The sequence below is a fragment of the Candoia aspera genome, chromosome 1 (assembly GCF_035149785.1).
Source record: "Candoia aspera isolate rCanAsp1 chromosome 1, rCanAsp1.hap2, whole genome shotgun sequence".
NCBI lineage: Eukaryota > Metazoa > Chordata > Lepidosauria > Squamata > Boidae > Candoia > Candoia aspera.
The window spans coordinates 318340997-318367133 of record NC_086153.1 but is presented as its reverse complement, the minus strand read 5'-3'; the positions used below and the strand labels follow the sequence as shown (position 1 = coordinate 318367133).

General features: G+C 38.5%; 1 protein-coding gene across 1 annotated transcript in view; it reads left to right on the top strand.

Moving 5' to 3' along the window:
• Positions 1 to 24814, top strand: part of SYNE2 (spectrin repeat containing nuclear envelope protein 2) — a 263282-nt gene extending 238468 nt beyond the window's left edge. The window contains exons 100-115 of the mRNA XM_063289046.1: positions 2131 to 2293; positions 4571 to 4758; positions 5971 to 6121; positions 6316 to 6498; positions 7902 to 8039; positions 10460 to 10654; positions 12757 to 13039; positions 14795 to 14863; positions 15859 to 15995; positions 16251 to 16371; positions 17059 to 17276; positions 19198 to 19398; positions 19895 to 20023; positions 20869 to 21060; positions 21153 to 21265; positions 22530 to 24814. Coding sequence (XP_063145116.1) covers positions 2131 to 2293; positions 4571 to 4758; positions 5971 to 6121; positions 6316 to 6498; positions 7902 to 8039; positions 10460 to 10654; positions 12757 to 13039; positions 14795 to 14863; positions 15859 to 15995; positions 16251 to 16371; positions 17059 to 17276; positions 19198 to 19398; positions 19895 to 20023; positions 20869 to 21060; positions 21153 to 21265; positions 22530 to 22755 — 2707 coding nt within the window. The 3' untranslated portion in view covers positions 22756 to 24814. The remainder of the gene's footprint in view (positions 1 to 2130; positions 2294 to 4570; positions 4759 to 5970; positions 6122 to 6315; positions 6499 to 7901; positions 8040 to 10459; positions 10655 to 12756; positions 13040 to 14794; positions 14864 to 15858; positions 15996 to 16250; positions 16372 to 17058; positions 17277 to 19197; positions 19399 to 19894; positions 20024 to 20868; positions 21061 to 21152; positions 21266 to 22529) is intronic.
• The last annotated feature ends 1323 nt before the right edge of the window (positions 24815 to 26137 follow it).

Here is a 26137-nt window from a genome sequence, read left to right as displayed (position 1 = left end):
GCTTGTGATTAGCTGCTTACTTGATTCCCTGTGACGGATCAAACTAGAGAGGAGGCTAAACATATAGTTGCTGCCCAAGCTGGCAGCCATATCGTAGCTGTACATTATCTCCCCACAATGACCTTAAGATCATCTTCTCAGGATACTAAAGAAAGTGCCTTTTGGATGGAGATCCCCTGATTCCATTATCTCCACCACCCTTCCCCCATCCCATGTCTTGAGAAGTCCACTGGCACCTAAGTTGTATTATTTTCAATGCAGTACTGAGTAAAGACCACTTTATTTTTATTTTAATTCCAATATCCTCATCAATCTTAAAATCTTATTTCAATCTTTGTAATAATGTTGTTTTTCTTCAATTGGTTTTATTTGATTGTATGCAGTTGCTGGGTTTCTTTTGTATGAATCTCATCTTGTCATTTACTACTTATGATGTTTTTAAATGCTTTATTGGACAGCATCCAGACAATGCCCCCAGATAGATAGATAGATAGATAGATAGATAGGTAGGTAGGTAGGTAGGTAGGTAAGTAAGTAAGTAAGTAAGTAAGTAAGTAAGTAAGTAAGTAGAAATTACCCAAGTCTTAATGTCAAGATCTAATATTCTCCACCCCAATATTTGGTCCCTGTGACTGGGAATGGAGCAATGTAGAGTATGATCACATGCAAATGTAATGTAGGACAGATAAATTATGCTACATACTAGAGAGTGGAAGGGGAAGACGTTTAGCATATATCTGCCACTTGAGTGGCATTTGCACACTGCGCATTATGGTTACTGTGGTCCTAAAAATCACCTGCAAGCAAAAAACAGAACATTCTTTTTTCAAGTGAAATAGTTGGTCCCTTTTCTGCACTTTATCTCTTTCAAACCACCCTTTGGTTTGAATCTGGTAATTTTGACAGATACCAAATCAGAAGAAAGGCAGCATTTGTTTTGTTAGCGGCATTATTCATCATGGGCTTGTAAGGTCTCTCTCTAGTTAGGGCTTAGAGGAGGAGAAAGGGAAAGGCCTGACACCCCCCCCACACACACACACACACTTTTCTTTCTTTTTATGTGGGAGAGATGTTAAGGCAGTGATATTAAATAGGGCATCCAAGGAGGAGGGGTTTCCTCTTCCTCCGGTGCTCGGCTCAGTTAGATGCTGTCCCTGCAGCTTTGGACTGATAAGCTAAGGAATGCTTTTCCCTTATAAACAGTAAGTGCATTTCTGGTCGTCAAGGGTCTGGTGAGAATAAAATTGTACAATGCGGCAGGAGCCTTGTCTGTGTGCTACGGCAGCCTTGGGGGATGGGCCCAGCTACGTGTGTGTGGTTTGTGGAGGGAGGATTGGACCAAAGGCTGCTGGGGGGTGGGAGTCGCAACCCAATAAATAACATTGAGGGGCTTCTTTGTTGAAATCAACTCTTTGCTTTCCTCCTCGTTGTCGAAAGAGATTAGTACCTGCCATATTATGAGTGAATGAATAGACAGCATGACAGTTCTGCATCCCCCCCACCCCCAAGGGCTGGCTCTGAATCTGGCATGAGTGTTCAGTGTAGAATCCATTCACACAAAGGCTTGTAGTTGCATGTTGCTCATAAAGTCACTGTGGAAATCTTAGTAAATCTTTCCCCTGTTACAATATACCAGTTTGGCCTTTATCAGGTTTGCATCAATGCTTTCTCATCTTCCAGATCCTTTGATCTGATTTTGAATTTTCTGCCATGTTCCATATTGATATAACTCTGGAGAGATGACAGTTCCAAATCATGGTTTGATCTGATTAACAATAGTGAGGTAATTGCAGCCAGTAGTATGTAATTAACAATAGTGTTCTAATTACTCAGGAGACTTATCAAATTCAAGTAGTATATCAACCCCACTATTCGGAAGGATATTTAGATTGAAATATAAAGCATGCATTTTGCTTGACTTTTTAAACCATATCATTCCATTAAAATACAAAGACAGATTTTTCAAGCAGAATTCATTCTGTCATGAGCAGACATTCAAGTTGCCTGATGGGAGTTTCTCCCTTTTTTCACTCCCATACCCTGGGTACCTCCAACTATACACGCATATAAAGACATGCTTCCTTACATATTTTATGCTTTTCTTTATTATGTATGCTTTCTTCATACCAGAGTGAAGAAGTTGAAGGAGACCTTTGCTTTCATACAACAGCTGGACAAAAACATGAGTCATCTTCACACCTGGCTGGCACACATTGAATCTGAGCTTTCTAAACCTATTGTTTACGACATCTGTGATGATCAAGAAATACAGAAGAGACTTGCAGAGCAGCAGGTAGGGTGGAAAAAAGTAGATCATCTGAAAGAGTTGGGCCAATGTTTATCTAGATTAGCTTTCCTGGGATCATTCCCTTCCTCGTGTATTAATGTTCTATATGCCTCTTCCCAAGCCTTTGGTATTGTTTTTGTTGCTTGAATTTCATTCAAATAATAGTGCTGCTTGTTCCTCTTCTAGTTTTTTATACTATAGGGCCATCAGCCCATCTGGGCCTGGTACTTTATTAATTTTCTTTATTGCTTCTTTAATCTCTTAAATTGTTTTTAATTTCCATAAGATTTCTCTATGTTCTTCTGTAAATTTTTAAGCTCTGAGTTTTCAATATATGTTTCCAAATTTCCTTTTCAATTTTTTGCCTGGAATATAATTCCTTAAAATTTTTCATAAATTCTACTGCTATTTTTTATCTTGTATATAATAGTTTATTATCTTTCTTTATTGCTGTTAACATCCTTCCTTCTTTCTTTCTCTTTTCTAATTTGATAAACCAGAAGTTTCCCTGGTTTATTTGCATTTTCAACATAATTTTGTTTGGCGTATTTTATCTTCTGTTGAAGTTCTACCATTTCCAATAAATCTAATTGTTTAACTTTATTTAACTCTTTCAATGCTTATTGATCTGGATTGGTTTTACGAACCTGTTCTAATTCCTTTATTTTCTCCTCAAATTGTGATTTCCATCTATTATGAAAGATTGCATTCTGTAGCTGTGGTCTTCCAAAGACATTCTTTTTTGATTCATCTCTCCTGTCAAAATAATGTTTCCAATTATTGATAGCTTTGTTAGCAACTCAGATTGAGGCATAGGCTTTAGTTGCAGTGCAGTGATATATTGTAGCCATAAGAATTGCTTACAGACTTTGTATACATCCCAGTCTAGACAAAAAAAAAGCTTAATCTCATGGAGGATAGTCTTTATCAGTGTATCTAACACAGAATACTGAAATAAAACCTCTAAATCTTAGACACGGTTTATTGAATAACAAACACTGAGAACAAATAACAAGGAAGTACTGCTATTTTTATGCTCTGCTTGTGAGCTTTGAAGGTATGTATTTGTCTACTGTACCTAGCAAAATACTGAGCGAGGTCATTCTATTAGATTTGTATAGCAGATCTTTTCATGTAGCTCAGGAAACCAATCACTTTATTTGAAATACCTACTCATAATTTTTAAAGTGCACAAGATTTGCAGTTCCACTGAATGCTTTTTTTAGTTGCTGTGGTCAGCTCCTATCTTGTCTTTATAATATAGGGATAGTCAGTCAGGAAGAAATAGGAGAGAGAGAGAATCCATTGAGAAGTTTTCTTGGATGAATTAAAACTTTGTAGGAACACTTATACTCAGGCAATTTGCAGTCTTTTTAATGGACCTTGACCAGGAGAATGCCTGGATATATTGTGCTGCATTGCCCAGTGGCCTTCTAATTTAATAGATAAGAGTTTCAAAGGAAAACTTCACAATTTAAGCAAGATGGACTTTGTTAGTACAAGATTGACTACAGGCAATTGCAAACCACTTTTATATTGTTGTCAAGAAAGTTACATGGATGGGTCCATGAAGTTGCCAGGTGTTAAGCTTGATTCAAAGGAGACTAGCTTTTTGAGGATATGCAGGTAAAGAGGACTGATAGTAACAGGTAATACTGAGACTGAAACTTTTAAGGCATAAGAAGATTAACACTCCTACACAAGAATTCACTGTTTATAGACTTTTGAAAAATAATGTCCCTGATGCCTGTTCATATAGCTTATTTGTATATCAATGCTTTCAATTACAAAAACTTGCAAAAGGGGAAATGCAGTAGCAAGATATCGCTATGCACAGGAAGATATAATTTAATATTTTAATGTACTTTAAAAATTCAGCCACTCATGTCTGCTTTGTTCCTAAGAACTATGCTTCACAGTTTTTCTAGGCTTATTGGTGGTGGAATTAAATGTTTGAATGTTCCTCCATAATAACTCCCCTCAAAATGTAATACTTTAAGGAGAAAACTTAGAATGATTCCCCCTAATAAGTTATATGTGCCGCTTCTTATTTGAAGGGTATATGTACCCATTCAATCTCTTACCACCAGTCTGTCTTAATGCAATTGAGTAGTAACATCAGATGTCCTAACTAATCATAAGGCTAAGATATAACAATCATCAGGAAAGTCTTTTGGGGTATGGAATGTTTGATCTTCCATGTGTCATGTCAGTAGCTTTTGCTGTTGTGTTGTGTGAAACTAATACCTATAACTGGAGATGGCTTTTTGCTCATGGTTGTAGGACCTGCAACGGGACATTGAACAGCACACTGCAGGTGTGGAATCAGTCTTCAATATATGTGAGGTCTTGCTGCATGATTCTGATGCCTGTGCCAATGAGACTGAATGTGATTCAATCCAGCAGACAACAAGGAGCTTGGAACGGCGGTGGAGAAACATCTGTGCCATGTCTATGGAGAGGCGAATGAAGTGAGAGGCGTTATTTCTCTTCTTTCTGAAAAGCATATTATGTATGCGTTAATGATTACTGAATAGGGTTTTCTTTAGTTTTTTAAACAATATCCGTGAAAAGCCCAAAGAATCTATTCTTGAAAGAAAGAACAAATGTGTAACTTTGTGGGCAGGAAACATTAGTTCATTGGTAAAGCTTATGTTTATTGGTTTCCCATTCATTCTCCCTATAAAAAGAAATGATGGGAAAACTTCTATATGAGTCTGGCTCATAAATAACACTAAACTAAAAACCTCAAAATCTAAGGAAATGGTAGAGTAAATTTATTGTCTGGGATGAGGGAATATGAATGATAATGGTTTAGTCAGTTCCTTGTTCCTAGCTATATCTTCCTATGCTAGAATAAATTATGTAAAGCATTTTAAAATGCCTAGATATGATATTATACAAAAATGAAAAACTTAACATTTGATTAACTTCAAACTTTACCTAGGCTACAAGGTTCAGATTTTCCAGGTACGGAACCTGTACTATAATTATATATTTGGTATATACATTTTTCTGCCTTTGATATGTTGGCATGTATCTCTGGGACCATGCCAGAATGCAAACCAAGACATCATAGTTAAGATTGAATAATATATTGTGTATCAGTCCACAAATGTGACACTGCAAGTCTTGGGATTTCGGATTAAAAGGAGAAATAGCCAGTTGAGCTATTGGGGAAGTAGAATGGATGCATGCAAAGAATGCTGCGACAAATGCCCATGCTTGCACTTTCTACAAAACATGGGACAAGTCTAAGAAAATTACCTTCTTGAATCATTTTAGTTTAGTACTTCAAGTTGAGGTCACGTATATTTTTTTCCATCCAGCAAGGAATAAACTTCAATTAGTTTTAACATTTCCATTCAGATTATTTCTGAATGCCAACAGAAGAGAATATATGTAGCTCAGGACTGAATGTGGAGTCCTTGGTGCTCTCTAAATTTGGTTGTTTGTTTGCAGACATTTTATTACCCAACTAGGTAACATCATCAGTGCCAGTGCTTAGAGTGCCAATGCTTGGAGTATTTCTGAATGCACTTTTTAGTTGAGTGCAGCTTGTTGGATTTGATTTGGTTCAGTTCAGCATGAAATATACTTAAATGAAAGTTGGGAGGGGGGCATGTCTTGCAGAAAGAGATTCATATTTGCAAATAAGTTGTTGCTACTTGTTTCTCCAATAGGATTGATGTAACTTGGCGACTGTGGCAAAAGTTTTTGGAGGATTACTCTCGTTTTGAAGTCTGGTTGAAAACAGCAGAGAGAACTGCAGCTTATCCCAACTCCTCAGAGATTTTGTATGTAAATGCCAAGGAAGAGTTGAAAAAGTTTGAAGTAAGCACTCTTTTTTTAGTTTTTTCATCTTTGTGTATAGATGCCATTTGATAAATTTTACTAAATTACTAAATTGAACTTATCCCATATTTTAATCCTTTCCTTTCCTTTCTTTTCCTTTCCTCCTTAGTATTTTGAGTACATTGATTTAAAATCTTTTGGGAGAAATAATATAAAATACATTTTTCTCTCAGGCATTTCAGCGGCAAATTCATGAACGACTGACTCAGCTGGAACTGATCAATAAGCAATATCGGCGGTTGGCCCGTGAGAATCGCACTGATTCAGCTAACAAGCTCAAGCAGATGGTTTATGAGGGTAATCACCGATGGGACAATCTCCAGAAACGTGTCACAGCAATTCTCAGGAGACTTAAGGTGATTGCAAACAGGTTTGGGGACAAAGCAGATAAGGGTGTTGTACCAAATATCGGAGTTCAAGATAATGTGTTCTTAAAGGAACAAGAGGAAAGAGGTTTCTGTTGAGTTCTGTAGTGCAGTGTTGGCAACGTTAAGACATGTGGACTTCAACTCCCAGAATTCCCTAGCCAGAATGCATCTTAAAGTTGCCAAGGTTGAAAAACACTGCTGTAGTGGAACCATCACCTAGGGATTCTGAATTTCCAGGTGAAGGTATCTCAGTTCTGTACTTACTCAAAGTTGCAGAATCAGAGAATTGTAGTATTTGAGAGCAAATCAGTGTAGTGTTGTGGTTAATATATTAGACAAAGATTAAGATGTGCTAGGTTCAAATCCATACTCTGCCATTAAGTTCACTGAGTGATTTTAGTCAGTTAGCAACCTCCTGATTGTGATGCATTGTGCTTGTTAAATAATGAAACAAAACAGCTTCTATGAACTCTTGACAGTTATAAACTAAGGGTAGGTAATCTTGTCGGATGACAACTTCTGTAATCCTTTGACATTGGTCATGCTGATTGGGGCTAATGGGAACTGAAGTCCAAAACATTTGGTGTGCAGTAGGTTACCTGTCTCTGTGTTAAACGAATTATTGTTAACTCATTTGAATGGTAATGCTTATGGAGAAGTTAGAACTTATGGGCATTATAAGGTTTAATAAAGATCTAGAAAGGTTCATAGGCAAATGAAGAATAATGCTGAGATTTAATAAATATGAGGTGGTCACAAAGTGATTCTGCATCAATTTTCCAATCCTTCTACATGATACCTCGTTTAATATACCTTAAACTAGAGGTTTCTATTATATTATTCCTTTAGCACTTGTTTTATCTGGGGATATTAGAGATTCAGTCTAGAGCCTCCTGTATGCAAAGACTTTGCTTCAGTCCTGAATTGAAATCATGAAGAGAGCTATGGGAACAAATGTGATTAGAATGTCAAACTGAGAAATAGGAAATTCAGCTTCAAATCCTTATTTAGCCATTAAATTCTTTGAAGCAGTCATATGCACATATTCAACCTTATCTGTCTCGTAGGGTTGTTATGAGGCATGCCGTAGAATTATGTATACTGCCTTAAACTGCTTGGCAGAGAGGTGAGATATAAATGTAATAATTAGATTTTGCTAACTAACTAGCAACATTTAAGTCACCTTAGTCTGAAAGATTCCCAGATCTGCTCTGTGAAATTTACATCTTGAGATATAGGGTGGGGTAAGTAGTACTTTGTTGGTTCCTGATATCATAGAGGTCAACATGCTTTAAGACACACTGTATATGCTAATAAATAGCAGGTTTTGAGGACAGTGTGTGTTATGACAACTATTGCATTGAGTATCTGTGTTATTTTATTGCCTCTAGCACTTTACCAATCAATGGGAAGAGTTTATGGGAACAAAGGACAACATCCTGGTGTGGTTAACAGAAATGGACCTACAGCTGACAAATGTGGAACATTTCTCAAAGAGTAACTTTGATGACAAAATGCGGCAGCTAAATGTAAATATTGACTTTTTTTTAAAAGTAATTGTTTCATAACAGATTGTGTTTTTTTCAGCTGTTCTACTAATTATCCGAGCCTGGTGTTTGTTTTTTGGTAGCCTAACATTTACTAACCTAATTTAATGACTCTGATAGAAGCCCCATAAATTTACAGAACACTGTTTAAACTGTTCACTATCCAAATAAAACATTCAGGGTATCTGTAATTATAAATGTGAGGTCACCTTTATATCCACTGTTGATCATGCTTTTCTCCACTACTCTTGGCCAGTCCTGCTTCCAGAATTTGGAGGTTTGCAGCAGGACTCTGAGGAATGCAAGAATCCTTGCCCAAAATTCTTCTACAGGCATCAGACAGAACTTGTTATTTCTTTTGTCACAGCTTAGTTTAGAAGGGTAAAAACCCTTTGCATTGGGCTGAACTCCTGGTCACTTCAGGGTCCAGTCCATGTAATCCTCTTGTCAACAAGACAGAAATGAGTTGTCATTGCCTGCTTCCAGATTGTAGTTCTGATTTCTAATCTAGATTATTTATAGTACCTAAATTTGCATCTTTTTCCCTCTACTAATTCCTTCTTGGTTACTGCACCAGATGAGACTAGGAAGTCCATGTTCAATATCAGCAGGACCATTCTTGTGTCATGGTAAAAAAAAAATGATTAGCTTCATTTATATTGTCTCTATGGGGCTAATTCCCCTTGCCCAGCTCTTGCATACTCCATCCACAAATATCTTAGGTATTTTACAGCTTTCACCTTTGGTTTTGGCATTCATGATGAGATTCCATTGACTTAAGAAATTAAATGATTCTAGCAGCCTCAGTTTGTTTACTTGTATATTGTAGGCGATTCCCCCCAATAAAGGTAAAGGTAAAGGTTTCCCTTGACGTAAAGTCCAGTCGAATCCGACTCTAGGGGGCGGTGCTCATCTCCGTTTCTAAGCCTTGGAGCCGGCGTCATAGACACTTCCGGGTCATGTGGCCAGCATGACGACTCGGAATGCCGTTACCTTCCCGCCGAAGCGGTACCTATTGATCTACTCACATTGGCATGTTTTCGAACTGCTAGGTGAGCAGGAGCTGGGACGAGCAACGGGAGCTCACCCCGCCGCGCGGTTTCGAACCGCTGACCTTCCGATCGACAGCTCAGCGGTTTAACCCGCGGCGCCACCGCATCCCCCCAATAATTCCACCCAATTCAAGGACTTCAAAACAGCTGATAAGGAGAAATAATTTAATGTAATGTATTTAATTTAATATGGTCGCCCACTCTAGAAGACCCTGGGAGGCTTAGAAAATCCATATAAAGAGTAAAACAATTAAAGACAATTAAAACCCACAAAAACAGGCAGCCTGGACTAAAACAGCTAGAACAAACAGTAGAAAGAGTACAAAAAATAGTATGATAGGAGTTTGACCAATAAATCACCTCCCAGAGTCCCCTTTTCGGGAGAGATGGATATTGATAGAAATTTGAAATATAAATTAAATAAATAAATAAACCACACCCACATTAACCTCAGCCTGGGAACATAATACAAAAAAACACGCAAACAGATTTTTTTTAAAAAAAATACAGATCTGTGTGTACATCCCTCCATTTGCAGTAACTTCAATATAGATTTCATTGGAGAAGTTCAAGTTATGTACATATTTCTTTGTGCACAATAATCTATTTAAATTATTGGGGAAGGTTATTTGTATAGGAATGTGTATAGGAGTCCTACCAGATTCAGAGAATACTCTGCAGTAGCATTTGGCCAGAGCCCACATATGATCAAATGCAATCCAGAAATGGTTTATTGGAAGCAGCCACAAATTCCAGTTGCTCTGCAGTTCCCAGAAAGCAAGGTTTCCTCTTGTTTACCTCTGTAAGGGAAGGAGTATACACATCTCCTAGCCTGTGCTTTGGGGTTCAGAAGGCTAACTTGCCACCACGTCTTTCTCTCAGCAAGCTCCTGAAAGATCTAGAAAGCAATTTGCATTCCATACTTGGTGAGAGCAATTCAGAAGAGGAAGTCTATCCTTCATGGGGAATTGTTCGGAAATCTGATTGATTCTGGTATGATGGCACTTAATCTTGCTGTGTTGAAATACTTCTGTGACATAAAGCCAAAACAACTAAAAAACAAACTGGTGAATGGATTAATAAATTAATATTTCTGTACTCAGGATTAGAAAAAACTAACAACTTTAGAAAAGACAAAATTTTTCTTGAAGTGTGGGCATCCAGCCTTATTTGCTTTATCCATCTGAGTTACTTCACCAGGCTTTTCCATACTGAAATATAATGTCCTCTGTGCTTCACCTTATATGTTCCCAATCTCTCTTTATGAGATTGATTAATCTGAATTACATTGTCTAACAGGAAATTAATCTGGGTGGTAATACTTAGAAAACATCATTGTCTTTTAAACAGGGTTTCCAGAGGGAAATAACGCTAAATACCAATAAGATCGATCAGCTGATTGTGTCTGGGGAATATCTGATTCAAAAAAGTGAACCAGAGGATGCCATTATACTTGAAGAGGAACTAGAAGAATTTCACAGTTACCGCCAGGAAGTGTTTGGCCGAGTAGCCCGATTCCGCCAGCGACTGACATCCTGGCACCCAGTAAGAGCTAATGAAGTTGTATCTTTACTAGAACCCATGTGGTTCCTTTGGCAGTGGATTCACTGTCAAAAGCCATGTGGATAAAGAATAAAAGGCACGGAAGACATATTCCCCAAGCTTCTGATAATTGAAACACTGCTTTTTTTTCAAGGTAACACTGGGGTTATTTTTATATCCAAAGTATTTTTGATCCCAGGGCACCTTGATCCCAGGGCACCTGGAAGCTAAGCAGGTAGCGTCTGATTAATGACTAGATGGAAGTCCATCTAGGAGCCCCATCTACCTGCTTTGAGTTCTAAAGAGGAAGAATGTATGTACGTATGTGGATATGTGGATATACTGTATGTATGCAGATATGTGTACATGAGAGAGAGAAAGAGTGACAAATAAAACACAACTTTAGAAGAGGGAATAAGAACACTTTGTTCTAATTAAAGGGCAGGTGATTTCTTTTTTTAAGGCTTTAAGTAGTTTCTGATCTGTCTCCAGATGGAAAGTTATTGAATGTTGCAGTCACAATCAAAATAGAGATGTGGCATGGTAACCTGGCCCCAAGGTACTAAAGAACATGCAGAGTTGCAGAAGGCAACCTCATTTCTTTGCCTTTCCCTTGAATTTCCAAAACACTTTGCTTTTCACAATCCATAGAGCATGAAGCAAAGAAGCATTGCATCTGTGGAAACCAGGACATCTACAACACTTCTAGTCAGTGTTCATGGAAGCACCAAAATAATAAATATTTTACCATTTTAAAATGATACAACTCTCATGGGATTTTAGGAGATTTTAAGTACAGGTGCCATAATTTTCTTACATTCTAGGGGTTGGATAAATGAAATACCATGAAAATTAACCTTTCTGTAAGATTTCAGTATCTGAAGTGGTCAGCAACCCCTGCCATAGAGAATCCATAGCTCAGTGAGAAAGCATCTATCTTCCTTGCATACAGAAGTTCCTGTGCTTAGTCTCTGACATCTCCAGGTAAAAAAAGGATTCAGGGAGCAGGTGATTGGGAAGAGCACTGCAAGAGACCAGAGACCAGCTACCCATTTAAAAAGAAAAGATTGGGCTACATTAGCAAATACTTTGACCTGATATAAGGCAGTATTAAGGAGCTGTTTCTGACCATCTGATGAAGCAGGGTAGCTTCTGGCCATTGGTACCACAGGCAGAGGCATTCTTTTATTTTAGCCAGCTGCCAACAGCCTTCTGCAAAGTTTATTAAAGCCCCAAACTAAAAGCCCATGGAGGTGAATTTCTGTATGCCCCACCAATTTCCATGAGTCTGTGACTGTATGGTGCAGCTCACTAGAAATCTATGTCAGCAACTAACTGTAGGCCGTTACTCTATGGGTAACTGACTTCAGTTTAAAAGGTTTTAGCAGGATTTAATACCTAACAGGCTTACAACTGTCCTGTTTCTTATGGAGAATATCTAGTGGCAGAAGAACCTGCATGCCAAGGCCTAAAGAAGAAAAGATGTTAGAGCTGGTAGGGTATGGGCTTTTGGTAAATGCTTTGGAAAACGAGGTCTTGTTCTGTTGCCCTTCTCTCCTGCCTTACCTCATCTCTGCCACAACTACTCAGAAGCCCACTTCATTTTGGGAAATGCAAGAGAGTTAGATATGGAGAGAGAGGAACTGGTGCTCTCTCTCTTATTTTGCTCCCACGTTTCTTGTGGATTGTAATAAGGGCCTATATTTTGCCCTTTATTTTAGCAACAATACCCACACAGAAATTATGCCAGTGAAAATTGGTGAGTTTGCCACAAAATATCAGAAGCATGTCCTGGATATATTTGGGGTGACTATAAAATGGAGTTTTGATCACAGGTTGCCTATCTCCGGCAAACAATATCTACACTCCTTTATCATAACCAAGAAACTAGCATTTCGGTGGATGATCCAAATTGTTTAAAAGGAAGACAGGAGTAGGCAACTGAGAGTCTGATGGAGTTGGGCAGCTGATAAAGTCAAATAAATAAATAATCCTACTTTGGAGGATTTCCATTTTTTTTGAGCATTGGGAGCACAAAGTAATTTCAGAAGTAATTAATGTTAATACTTGTGATCAATAATCAGTATTTCCATTGTCTTGTTGAGGGACTGGAAGATGAAAAAGAGACTTCAGAAAACGAAGCCGATTCAGACCATGCAAGCGGGATGCAAAATGATCCCTGGCCAAAGAAGACAGTGCAGGAGGTGCCATCATCCCAGCAGTCCCTCTCTCACCTCATGCCCACTGCAGTGCGTCACGAGAGGTCCGGCTGTGAGACCCCTGTCAGTGTGGATTCCATTCCACTCGAGTGGGATCACACCGGAGATGTGGGAGGCTCTTCCTCTCCTGAAGAGGAAGAAGAGGAATCGTACTTCAGTGCGCTCTCAGGTAAATTCCAACCCACCCTCCCATCCAGAAGTGTTAATACTCGCATATTCACAGTTACAAAATACACAAAATACAAATATAAATAATACAAAAGTAGTTACCCAGCTTTTAATCTTGAACCCTTGGCAACTGAGCTTTCCTATGTTCCAAATTCAGTCATACCTATTTTATATATTAGACAGAATGGGATGGAGGACTAAAATGGAAGCTGTCTAGACCTAAGGATTAAGGAAGAGTTTGTTTGGGTTGCCTTAAAATGCAACATTGCAAATTAAAATATTCTGATAATTTGCACCACCAGAACCAGTGCAGAAGCTGGAACGCAGTCATTTGTCAGTATTCAGGCCCTGAATGTTATAATGGAGTTCTCCAATTAAAAAGCTATAAATATCTGGGTATTAGGGGAGAATATGAGTAAACAGATATGTTAAAGTCATACAAAAATGCATTATAACACAGATAAAGTGCTTACCAAAATTAGAACAATGGGCAGAACAAAAATTCATATGTTAGAAAAAATAGGATAGAATTAGCTTGAGAGTGGAAAAGTTAAGAAATGGATAGAAAGTGAAATGGACATATTTATCCATCATATCTGGTTTGAACAATTTCATTCTACAAGTGTGGATAGTATCATATTTTTGAAGGAGAGGAGAGGTTCTCAGCTTGGCAGTAAACTGTATCTGGCATGTTGACCTGAAAGATTTTTATTTGTGGCACTGGAGAGCCACTGTTAGTCATGTTGAACTGTGCTGAGTAGTATTGGCAAATAGTTAAACCTGCTGTAAAGCAATTTTCCTATGTTATTAAAGCATCACTGCATGCAGAAAACTACCACATCAGGTGAAAACTTTAGCATAGTCCTTCCTGATATGCTAGTTTCTTAATACAAAGAACTTATTATGCTGGTAAACATGTAGAAAAAAACCTTTCCTCTTTCTCCCAGAAGATATCCAGATATCTTCTTCATTTTGTATTATTTCCAGCAAGGTTTTAAGTGCATAGCTAGGAAAGCAGGAAGTAGTACTGAGAAAAAGCAATGTACTGTACTGTGAATGTTTCACCCAAGTAGAGGTTCCGCTTTCCTTTTTCCCATATGGACTTGTAGAAAATCAGGTGGAAAAACACAGTGAATTGGGTCAGTCAAGAAAAAATGCACCTGGGTAGGAAACACTGCATATATGTACTATTTAAGGAGAAAGTGATCCCTCCCCCTTAATGCATTTGCAGTTGCTGCAAACCAAATATTTTTTAAAAAAAATTCAGAAGGCATTCTTAAAATATGAATGTGGCTTTTCCCCATCTGAGCCTGGCTACAATCACTGCACGTAAGCTCTGTATGCTGAGATTTCTGAAGACTTTCTGATATCAGCAAACATTAGAGGAGAGAGAAACCATAAATATAATAAAGGAGAAACCACTGAGGGTCTTTGCCCATTTAGTCCCTTTATCTATATACTTAGTGGCTAATTCCTTTGCTTTTTCTTCTTGGAACTATTAGGAAAAATAACAGTTAAGAAGTACGGCAAAAGGAGATGAACAACGGATATTTTTATAAGCCACATAGCTAAATGGTTGTTGACCTTACTTAAGGGCATTTTGACAACTAGTTGAATTTGGAAAAAGAATGCTAAATTAATAGATATGTAACAGGATCCATCTGGGGCTGCTGCAATGCTGCATTCTTGTATGGTGGGAAGGGAAGAGTGAACAGACTCTTTTGCAAAGCAAATGGTGACGTTATTCTTTTTTCAGATGTAGAAATCACTGAACATCCTGAGGCATATCTTAAAATGACCACAAAAGCTTTGAAAGCAGCTTCTGGTAGGCACCTGCTACTGCATGTGTCTCAACATGACAGTTTCCCTGTGCCGCACGCTGTGCTCTTCACACCTTTCTCATCTGCAGGTTTCTGATTCCCTAGCTTGTATCAACACCATGCGCCAGTTGGCTCATGGTGGATTCTCTTTTTGGTTTTGTTTATTTAATGCTACACCATCCACACATGTCTCTACCTAAGTTAAGACTGTGCATTTTTTAGTTCTCCATTCCAGTATAAAGGCATCAAAGCCTTCCTTGCTTGTTCCTCACAATGTGGCATGGGTCAACAGTTTTGCTGGTTCTTTTCACCTGCCAGACAACTTAGCTTTGCTTTAAAGCTCCCCTTTGCCATTTAGTTTAGAATCTGACAGGACAATCTGGATCCTTCTTTATATCTGTAGCCCAAAATAAACACTCATTACTCTTTCAAAAAACAAAGATTCAGATTTCTTCTTGAATGGAACCTCATGCAAAACTAAAAACTTTATTGAGCAGTCACATTTTCAGCCCAAGAAGTTGAGGGCATTTTGATACTTCAGACAGAAAAGTTGAGTGGCATCTCTCCAGGCCTAATGGTAAAAAATACAATAAACTAAATAATTACCATTAGCTGACCTATAATAGAATCCCCAAAGCTGCCTCCTGAAATAAGCTGCTTCATTTTGCTTACTGCTGGGACCATGCATCATGCCCAGAAGCACTTTTCAACCTCTCGCAACCTCCTCTTTTTGATGGTGGTGTGAACTCATATTGTCTTTGGGAATTTTCAGGAAAAAAAAATATCCTCATAACTGCATGGCTCTCATTTCATTGCCCATGAAACACTGCTGAAACATGTTTGCAAACAAGCATGCTTTGCAAAGCAAATGGCAATATTTTCCATTTTTCCATGCCATCATTTGGTTCTTCCTTCTCTGCAAAATGCTTTTAATTATTTTTCCCCTCTTCACCCTTACATCTAATTTTCTGTGGCTTTCTTTTACCATGTTGCACAACAGGGAAATCTGCTGAAACTCACATATGGCATCCTTCAGAACACGCAGCTTACCGAAAGCATTCATACAACCAGGAAGAGATGGTTAGAAGTGTCTTATCAAACAGCAAAGAATCCAGCACATCCTACAAACCAGGCAATGTAAGTCTGGGATGCCTATATATCATGAGAAAACAGGGTTAATTTAGCTGGTTATTGACAGGCTAACTACATGTTACACATACATAAAGTAGTGGAGATTTTTCAAGGCAAGAAGACTTGGAGAGTGGGATATAAATATATTCAATTTACTAAATTTCTCAATAAAGAATAGATCACTGTGAATGTATGCTATGAATCTGAGGAGATGATACATTACCAGGAGACTTATTTACTTTCTGATCTGGTGTATTTCAGGTGAAGCCGCTGAGCACTAGGGGCATGGATGACATGAAAGACATTTCCAGGATCTTGCCTAGCAAAGATTCCCAAGATAGCGAGAACTTTGTTGGTATTTCAGCCATAGAGAAACAGCCAGGTATGTTAGCCATGATTCCTGTAAATTTTTGTAGTATGTGTATATGTGAAGGTCACAATTATTTAGGATTCTATTTTTCTCTACGTAGTAGCACCATCAATGCTAGATTTCTCTTAATTGAAGAATATGCACTAAATAAATAAATAAGTGTCCGATCCTTAAAATCTCAACAGAGAGACAAAAGGAATGGAAAAGAGGCAACAGTAATATGAGTAGATACTATTACAATCCTTCCTATAGAAACACTTTTTGGAAGTTAACCTATAAAGAGCACTGGTGTTACTCTGCAAGTTTTCTATTTGTAGGAAAATTTTATTCATGGGAGGAGTCAAAGATGTGACACCCCACACTAGTGTTCTGAAGTGGCATGATCCCTTCTACCATCTAACAACTCTGCCACCTCCTCATCTCAATTTACTGCATTGTGCATTGCAAATGGGTTCAGTGAGAATAATCTGATTACAAAAAGCTGTAGATGATGTCTTTACTACAGTATGTATTATTACTATATTATTGTAAAGGAGCACAACCCTTAAAATGCTATCCAGAAATTAACTCAGACTTAGGCTCATATTGTAACTAGTATATTGTAAAAGTTGGATTTGTGAGAGACCAGCATATGCCCCCAAAAATGTTGATCTGACTCAAAGCTTTTTAAAAAATGAGTAATTTTGTGCTAAACTGCAGGAACTATTGAGAGATGGGAACTCATTCAAGTTCAAGACCTAAGCAACAAGCTGAGAATGAAGCAAACGTGGCAGCAGTGGCAACAGCTGAACACTGACCTCACCAATATTGATATTTGGCTGGATAAAATGGAAGAAGAAATGGAGGGGTTGCAGGAGGCAGAATCACAACCAGTCAGCAGTATTCAGGCCATAGAGCAGAGAGTCAAGAAGCTGAAGGTGATCAAAAAAGCTGAAAAAGAACAATAATCCTTGTGGTCAACATATGCAGTGTATCGCTGGTTCAGATAGATTCCATAACCTTGCATTCTTTTTTCAATAGTGGATAATCAGATGTTGCTTGGTACTTTTTTCACTTTGCTAGTAATCCCATGAAAGTGCTGTCTGTGTGTGCATATGCAAACAATACAAGTTACAAAGCACCACTTTCACATCCTTTGTGCAGTCCTTGTCTCTGGATGTTGCACTTTCTCCATTCTATACCATGCTGACGATGGTAGGGCTTTTTTGTGTCATTGTGCAGAAGTTCATCTGAATATCACTTGATACGAAAAGGACATCTTGAAGTTCAGACGCTAGAAAGCTCCCATAGTGTAACAATAGATTCCAGTGAAATGAGTGGGTCCAACTTTCACATGTTATGTGTAAGTTGGACAAGTTCATGAAGGGCTTGAATACTTGAAGGGCTGCCACAGGGAAGAAGGTGTTGATTTATTCTCCATAGCACCTGAGGGTAGGACAGGAAGCAATGGGTGGAAGCTCATCAGAGGGAGATCCAACCTGGAAATAAGTAGGAATTTCCTGACAGTGAGAACGATTAAGCAGTGGAACAGCTTGCCTCCCAGAGTTGTGGGTGCTCCACGACTGGAGGTTTTCAAAGAAAGATTGGACAAACATTTGTCCGAGATGGTATGAGGATTCCTGCCTTGGGCAGCAGGTTGAACTAGAAGACCTCCAAGGTCCCTTGCAACCCTATGATTCTATGTTTGGAAGTACACTGCTTGTGATTAAGTGCAAGACTTTACTAAGATCAGAAGGCCAGTACGAACAATAATAAAATCTACTTTGCTAGTTTTAATGCAGTTTATCAGCTTTCCTTCCCAATTTGTAGAATACACTGCAGAATACTAATATTCGATTTGTAGAAAACACTGAGAGACAGTATGGTTTAGTTAAAATGGTGGTCTGGATCTAACAGAGTCCCACCTTAGCCATGGAAGGTCATTAGGTGGCTGGGCTGATCACCTCTGATTGTTGTGGGGGAGAAAGTGGAGGAGGAGATAGTGTCACACGCAGTGCTTCCAGGTTTGGCTTATGGTCACTCACTCACACGCTCACAGCCTGTTGAGGCACGTGGATCTTGTCAGCCCCCAGCTCCCCCCCCCCCGCTTTCTACCTGGGTTTTCCAGATAGGTGTGGCTTGAGCAGACAAGACACACCATCCTGGCCAACAGGATGGGACACACACAAATCACTTCCAACCGAACACTGAGGCACAACAGGTGCTTTGTAATACACGGAGACCCAGTGAATTTAAAATAACAGCAAAACTTTACTGGTTGCAATGTACATTTGCTCTTACACACACACACCACACACACACTTACCCAGTCCTTCTCAACTAGGCTGCCAGGCACTAACTAGAGGGAGGGAAGCCACCAAGTCTGGATCTGGCCGGGTTTTGGGACCCCTCAGAAGTCCTTGCTTTGTTGATTCACAGGACTGGCAGCTACTCTTGCCTTGTTAATTTACAAGTCTGATAGCTGGGGATGGGATGGGATGGGATGGGATTTCCAGAGGCCCAACTTCCTTTGTTTGGTTCAGGTGACATTTTTCCTTTGTTTCTTTAATGACTTGCTTCCTTCTTATCTACCTCCCTGAAGAGATCTTTTAGACAAGATTCCTGGCTTTTGTCCTCTCTTGCTTACCTGCCTGCTTCATCTTTAGTTGTGGCAGCTTCAGCCTAGTCTCACAATAGTCTTATGAACATTGCACTGAGCTCCTAGAGGAAAGGCATATACATCTAATAAGTTGAAGGAAGGATTTTTTTTCCAGCCTTATTTTGGTGCTGCTGCTTAAAGTCACAGTTGTTGCTGTATTTATTTTTACATAGAACTCTAATCTGGTTTTTTCCTATCAGGATATGTTTAAAGCCTATAATAACTACAAGGCCCTTGTGCTGTCTGTTAATCTGACCAGCAAAGATTTCAAGCAGACAGACAGCACTGGATGCAAGGAGCTTCAGAACAGACTTCGACGGGTAAATTTACGGTGGGAGAAGGCAAATCTTTTACTGGAGAACTGGAAGAAGAATTTACAAAAAGCTCTGATTCACTGCCAGGTAAATAGCACAATTATTTGTCCTACCTTATTCTTAAAAAGCCAAAATTATTAGGTTAGCAAATGCCTATGGTACAGGTAGCCCTTGACCTATGAACTCATTCAGCGACTGTTTGAACTTACGACGGCACTGAATGAATGGTGGTTATGACCAGTCCTCGGAGTTCTGCCTGTGGGCCTGGGACTTGCAACTTCCTGATAGCTTCCCCACTGACTTTGGTTGTGGGAAGCCAGTAGGAAGTTGCCTTGCATAACTACCACAGGATTCAGTTAACAATGGCAACTGGGACCACAGGTATTGCTGTCACTAAGTGATGCAATCTCACTTTATGACTGCATTGCTTAGCAATGTGAATTCCAGTCCCAATTGCCATCATAAGTCAAAGACTACCTGAAATTCTAATGAATCAGCTGCCATAATACAAATTCACATCTTTGGGTTAGTTGATGTGTTCTTGTATGTTAATTTTCTGAAAAATGAGCACTTGTTTCTGCAGGATTTTCATGAACAGAACCGGAAACTGCTACTATGGCTGGCTGCTGCAGAGACACGGAGGCATCAAGCCCAAATTAAGGATCCAAATGCTGATCCTCATAGAATACAGGAAAGTCGAAAAGAGTTAATGGTAAATTTTTTAAAAACTGGAGCATCTAGACACAAATTATTGGATTTCTGTTTAGTTCAGTGGAGTGGTTTATTACACCCAGCATTATGCACCGGGCCTCCCTTTGAGTAATGGGACTTCTGTTGCTCTACTCCCCACTACAGACCTCATAAATTTGTTCCAGAAATTTCTTTAAACCTCCAAAGCAGGTTGGAAAATGTACAGCAGGAAGCAGAATCTGGACAGACCCAGAAACTTATTCCATCGTCCTGGTTCACCCATCATATTGTGGCTTATTGTGACTTTGTGTTAGCATGTTGTATGAACCCAGCGGTACTGGTTTATAAACAGTTATATTTTAATTTAATTTTTTTTCCCTGATTTTGCCCATTTTTTAATTTGGTGCTACTTACTTTTTGAAGTGTTCCATGGCATGTTATGCAGACCTATCACAAAAAATGTCATGCATTCTTGGCTTAGAATTATATATAAGCAAGGGTTCCAACTAACCATGGTTATTACAGCCCATGGCCTATTGTGGTGCATGAGTCCAGGCATGCATGACTCACTGTATTTGAGTGTTGGAATGCCAAGAATCTAGTTTTGGCTTTTTGGCATTGGAGTCCCGCTCGGTGTCCTGATATGTTTGTTTAACATGAAGCAGGATTCCTTGGGAAGTAGAGTATATTGTTTGCATGTATAAGGTCCAGATGTTCAGTCATTGGCATCTCTGACCCAAGAATCTCAGAGCTCTTGTAAATTCTACAATCAGCCAGAGTAAAGAGTGTGGATGAACTAGTGGTAGGATTCCATAGGAGGAGGTTTCCTATGGTTGTTAATGTTTCCTCTTATATGCTTTTTTTAAGCAACTGGAAAAAGAGCTTCTGGAATGGCAGCTTCAAGTAAATACTCTACAGGAAATTGCTTCATATTTGCTTGTTAAACCTGATGGAGAAGAATATATTGAAGCTGATGAGAAGGTCCATGTTATTGGGAAGAAGCTTAAACAGCTTCTGGAAGGAGTTTCATGTGATTTAAAGGTCTCACAGGGAAGCCAGGTAGGCTGCACTGCATGTTCTAAATCTGACTACTCCAACTCTAACTCTGGAGAAATAACAGAGGTAAGGCTTTCTTCTTGTTGTTCCTCTAGGACATAAGTGAATTTCTGTTGCATGGGGAAGAATTGGACTCTGTAACCTATCATCAATTACCAGAGAAACCTCTAATTTGTAAAAATAAGGCAAGTTGTTTGGTGGTTATTTTGTAGAAGTTTTTTTCCTCTTCACTTGTTTCCATTCTTCTGTCCTCATTCTGTATTTATTTATTTATTTGTCTGTCTGTCTGTCTGTCTAATTTAAATAGCCGCCCATCTCACTTTTACGAACAATTCTGGGTGGCTTACAATAAGTTAAAACAGGAATAAATACCTAAAAAACAATGTAATTGTGAACAATTAAAAAGGCAAAGGGATGTTAATAATAACAGAGCCACCTCATGTTATATGCTTTTGGTGAGATAATCAGAGGGTGCTGACTCTCGTGGTTTTGCCCACATAATCAAGCAAATTCTATTATTTGTGTGCAGATTAAAGGATATAGGGTTCATCTATGACTGCATTGCTTGGGACCCCATGGTTATTGACCATATAGAGGCCATGGCTAGAGGGGGAAAGAAATGCCTTGTACAACCATAATACCATAGCTGACTATTTTTATATGCAGTTTAAATGTGTGTGCATTTTGTATCATTGGGTTTTTAATTTTTTAAGACAGCAGTAGTAACCACATTTTAAATATCTACAGGTTGATGGAAAGAAGATCTTGCAGAGTAACAGCAGCAGCAATGTTAGGTAATGCTTTTCAGTAAATGTTTTCCTTCTGTGAACTAAAAATTAATATCAAAATTTTCCAATAGATTTAAGGCCCAATACAAAATAGTGATTATTTGAATGCAGATAATTGGCTAACCTGCAGGAAATGCTGAACAGCTGAGGACCATGTAGAAGGGAGAAGAAGTCATGTAATTCTTCATGCCAGAGTCCAGATTAAAAAAAAAATCCCCAAAAGTCACCATTTCCCATTCAAGAGAAGCTCCTATTGCTACCAGTGAATGTTTGCACTTCTCTTTAAAAAGAAATAGCGTCAGTGACATGAATTGTGTCAGAAATAAGGAAGGGAATGAAAGAATCAGTCTTCTTTCATTTCCATGGTCCAAGTCATGAATGGTTGGTAGTGTCTAAACATTCATAATTTGCACAATGTATGATTTGTTGTGAAATATTTATGACCCTTGATATTAAAAGCCAAGGGATTTGGTATAGAATTACAAGCCTTAATAATTCAAATAAAAAGTATTTTATTTTGAAGCATCTCTTTACAGTATTTTTTCCAAAAATGCAAACCAGAAATTGTTTTTGACCGTGAAATCAGGTATGCCAAGTCTTGAAGAGGTGCTGCCAGTCAAACAGGCAATATAGGGCTAGATGGAACCATAATTTACTCGCTTGTAAATTATCCTCTGTTTGCAGGATGGAAGACAGGGAAGAAACCAATCCAGTTGCACCTGAGAAGTATGCTTTCATCTACCGTGTCCTACGAGCAGCATTACCTCTACAGTTATTCTTCCTTCTTGTGTTGTTTTTGGCTTCCTTGATCCCTGTCTCAGAAGAAGACTACAGCTGTACCCAAACCAACAACTTTGCCCGTTCTTTCTACCCAATGCTACAATACATTAATGGACCTCCACCAACTTAAAGACACTCAATTTTTTTTCCATTCAGTCAAAATTAATATCTTCTGTGGGGTCTTCTTTTTATGCTGCTAAAGTTTGTCCAGAACTTCAGTTTCATGGTGACCTCAGCCAGGGCTTAAATGGCACTGATGAGTAACACTGACAATATTATATGGAGATCTCTACTGCACTCAACAGTAACCAAACTAACAGTCTTCAACTCAGAACATGCTGTTACTTCTCATCGCCAAGATATAGATCTTTCAGCAATTTCAGTACTTGGATTGGGTGGGAAAGAATTGTTAGTTACTTAGAGCTTTGTACAGAAAAGCTGTTTCTATATATTTTCGAACTATAAGCAATGTACTTTATACTTTTGCACAGTGTGTGATCAATCAGTGATCTTCATGCCAGAAAGAACCATTGAGCACAGAATTTTCATGACTTAGTCTTGTTAGCGTTAAAATAATTTCTCTAATCAAAGATAAATGCATAACCCTCTAGAAAGATCTACTGCATAAGCCCCATTGTAACAGGTAGGAGCTGGAGTTGCACAACAGCATGGCCACACTATTCTGTCTTTTCCCTTTATTTTGGTGAGTCTTGCAGAGAACTTCCTGGTGGGTTGAAACCCTCATTTTTAATGTAAGAAAGAGAACTCTTTTTTCAGGTGATGCTTTGCATGCATGGCGATCTCTTTCTGTATTTTGCTATTTTAGTGGAAAGATAACTTAAATTTTTAAAATATTTGTTATACATAAGCATTTTAGGAATATTACCTGTTCACTTAATGAACATGTATGAGACAGATTTTTAGTACTTAGAATGTCTACCTTGTCTGATGTCTCCTTTTGTACTGTTTTTATAAAAAGAAATGAAAATGCTACATGTAGGTAGCCTTTATTGTTTATAGGGTTTTTTAAAGGAAGAAAATAATTAGTGTTGATTATCTCACACATAAACACATGAACGATGTAAACTTGTGGCTTTTTAATCAAAAATGTTTGTGTTTAACTTTCTTTGAATAACGTACAGTAAGTCAGAAATGATTTGTGCAAGAGCAAAATCACTCCTGTGGCCAGTACAGCAATATATATCTGCATACAGAATATGGGGCCTTTAGCTCCTTTCTCTCCTGATCCTGAGAATTAGCACATGACTTTCCTGGACAATTCTGATAATGAATTACAGGAAATTGCAGACCCAAATCAGGAGGAGTCTGGTAGCACCTTTCCTGACTAACAAAATAAGCTCATGGAAGCTTATTTGTGTTAAGCACAAAAGGTGCACCCAAGCTTCTGATTTTTGGCTACCATAGACGAACACAGCTCTCCTTCTACAATGTCTACAATGAGGAAATTACAGGGAATTAGCATAAATAAAAATAAAGTACATGCTGGGTCTTGAACGGGAGAGGGAGAGAAGGAGAGAGGACTAAATAGAGAAATGGGAGGCATGTCCTGAGGAGGCCTATGGTGTGCCTTCCATGCATAGACGACAACTGTTAGCTTTTATTGATACACAGCATCTCTTTTAATCGGAGGGTCTGTATCATTGACTACCAAAGGGTTTTTTGAAGTGAGGAGACATCAAGAGAGGGCCATAGCTTTCTTGTCACTGCTTATGAGCTTCCTGGAGCTCTCTGCTCAGTCCTTTTTGAAAACAGAATGCTGGATTAGATGGATATTTTCTCAGATAAAACAAAGTCTTCCTACCTTTTAAGCAGGATGCTGCCTCATCAGTAAAAATTATCACATTTAAAATGAAGTAGGCTTCATCTGATGGTAAGAAATGATTATATTTAAATCCACAATACACTGCTTCTGTGTACAAAACAATCATGTTTTCCTTATTAAAATTCTGCTAATCTTTGCAATAATTCTGTCTTTGTCTCAATACTTCATAAAATTAAGTTTTCAGGGACAGGTTACAGCAAATGCTTGGTCTGTTGGCTCCTAAATGCAGAGAATTAGATGTAACTGCTGCTATCTCAATACAAGAAAAGAATGACCTTGTATTGTCTTACTGTAATTTTTCTCTGAATTTACATTCCCATAATAATTGAATCCAGAGGCAATCTGATATGTTTATGGTATTTATTTATTAGTCAAATTTATATAGCCGCCCATCTTACAGGAAGTAACTCTGGATGGCATACAGTAATCAAATAAAAACAGTACATATATAAAATCAAGCATTAAAAATATAAAAATCAACATTAAAAAATTAAATTTAAAACAGAAATATATATTGTACAAACCCCAGGCAGAGAAAGAATGAGTACACCTACCTCAACAGGGGAGCCATCTCTACAGATCTACAGTTCCCAGAGACCCCCAGGCCTGGTGGCATAACCAGGTCTTCAGGGACTTCTGAAACACCAAAAGGGATGGAGCTATCCAAATATCGGGGGCAGGGGGAATGTTTCATGAGGTGGGTGCTGCTGCAGAGAAGGCCCGCTGCCTGGGACCCATCAAATGTAAGTCCCTGGCAGATGGTATCCACAGCATGACCCCTTTGCTGGATCTAATGGGCCAGGTTGATACAATCCAGGTAATGGGTCCCTCGGATAACCTGGATAACTCAGATAATGGTCTTATTTTATATGTACTTCTCTCTTCTACACAAAACAGGTAACAGATCCCAGATATCAAGAAATTTGCACAGGTGAGGAGTCTGTAGTCGTCCAGGTGCTCTTTGACCATGACTTTCAATGTTGCTAAACACGGCCCATGCAGATTGGTAGTTAAAGGACTTGGGAGTTTAGCATCAGGAAGTCCCTCACTCCTCCCATAATGGAAGGCATAAGGACAAGGGAGATGTTATCAAATGAGGAACGAACTGTTGTTCCAAGTCCAATCTAGCAACTATATACTGTAAATGTATAACCCTATTTTAGATAATTACCAATAGAATCATATTGTTTGTTTTGCTGATTTAATTCAATGGAGTTTTCTTATCTTTAACAAGAAAGATTAAAAAAAAACCCTTTGCCACAGTTTCGCCAAAAAATAATAGCCCCAAAAAAGTAACAGCCAAAAAAAAAAGGCTATGATTGCGGTTCTATTGTAGTTTGTCTTGGATTATAGTAAGCACCCCTACCAAAAATTAATTTTTGGTCAAGCATTGTCCCATTAAAATACAACATTCATCCTCCAAAGAAGTAATAAATAATTCAAGGCAAGGTTAGATAAATTTTCCCTTTCCTGTCTATGTGGTTATTTTTCTCCCACTCATATGGAGAGAACATAGAATAATGTACAACAAGGAAAAGTACTAATTTATAAAAGTCAGCTGCAAATCAACATGATCCTACAGGAGGTCATAAAGAGATCAATCTGTAAGCACCTTGAAAATAATGTGGCAATTACCGGATGTCAGCAGGGATTTATCAAGAACATGTTT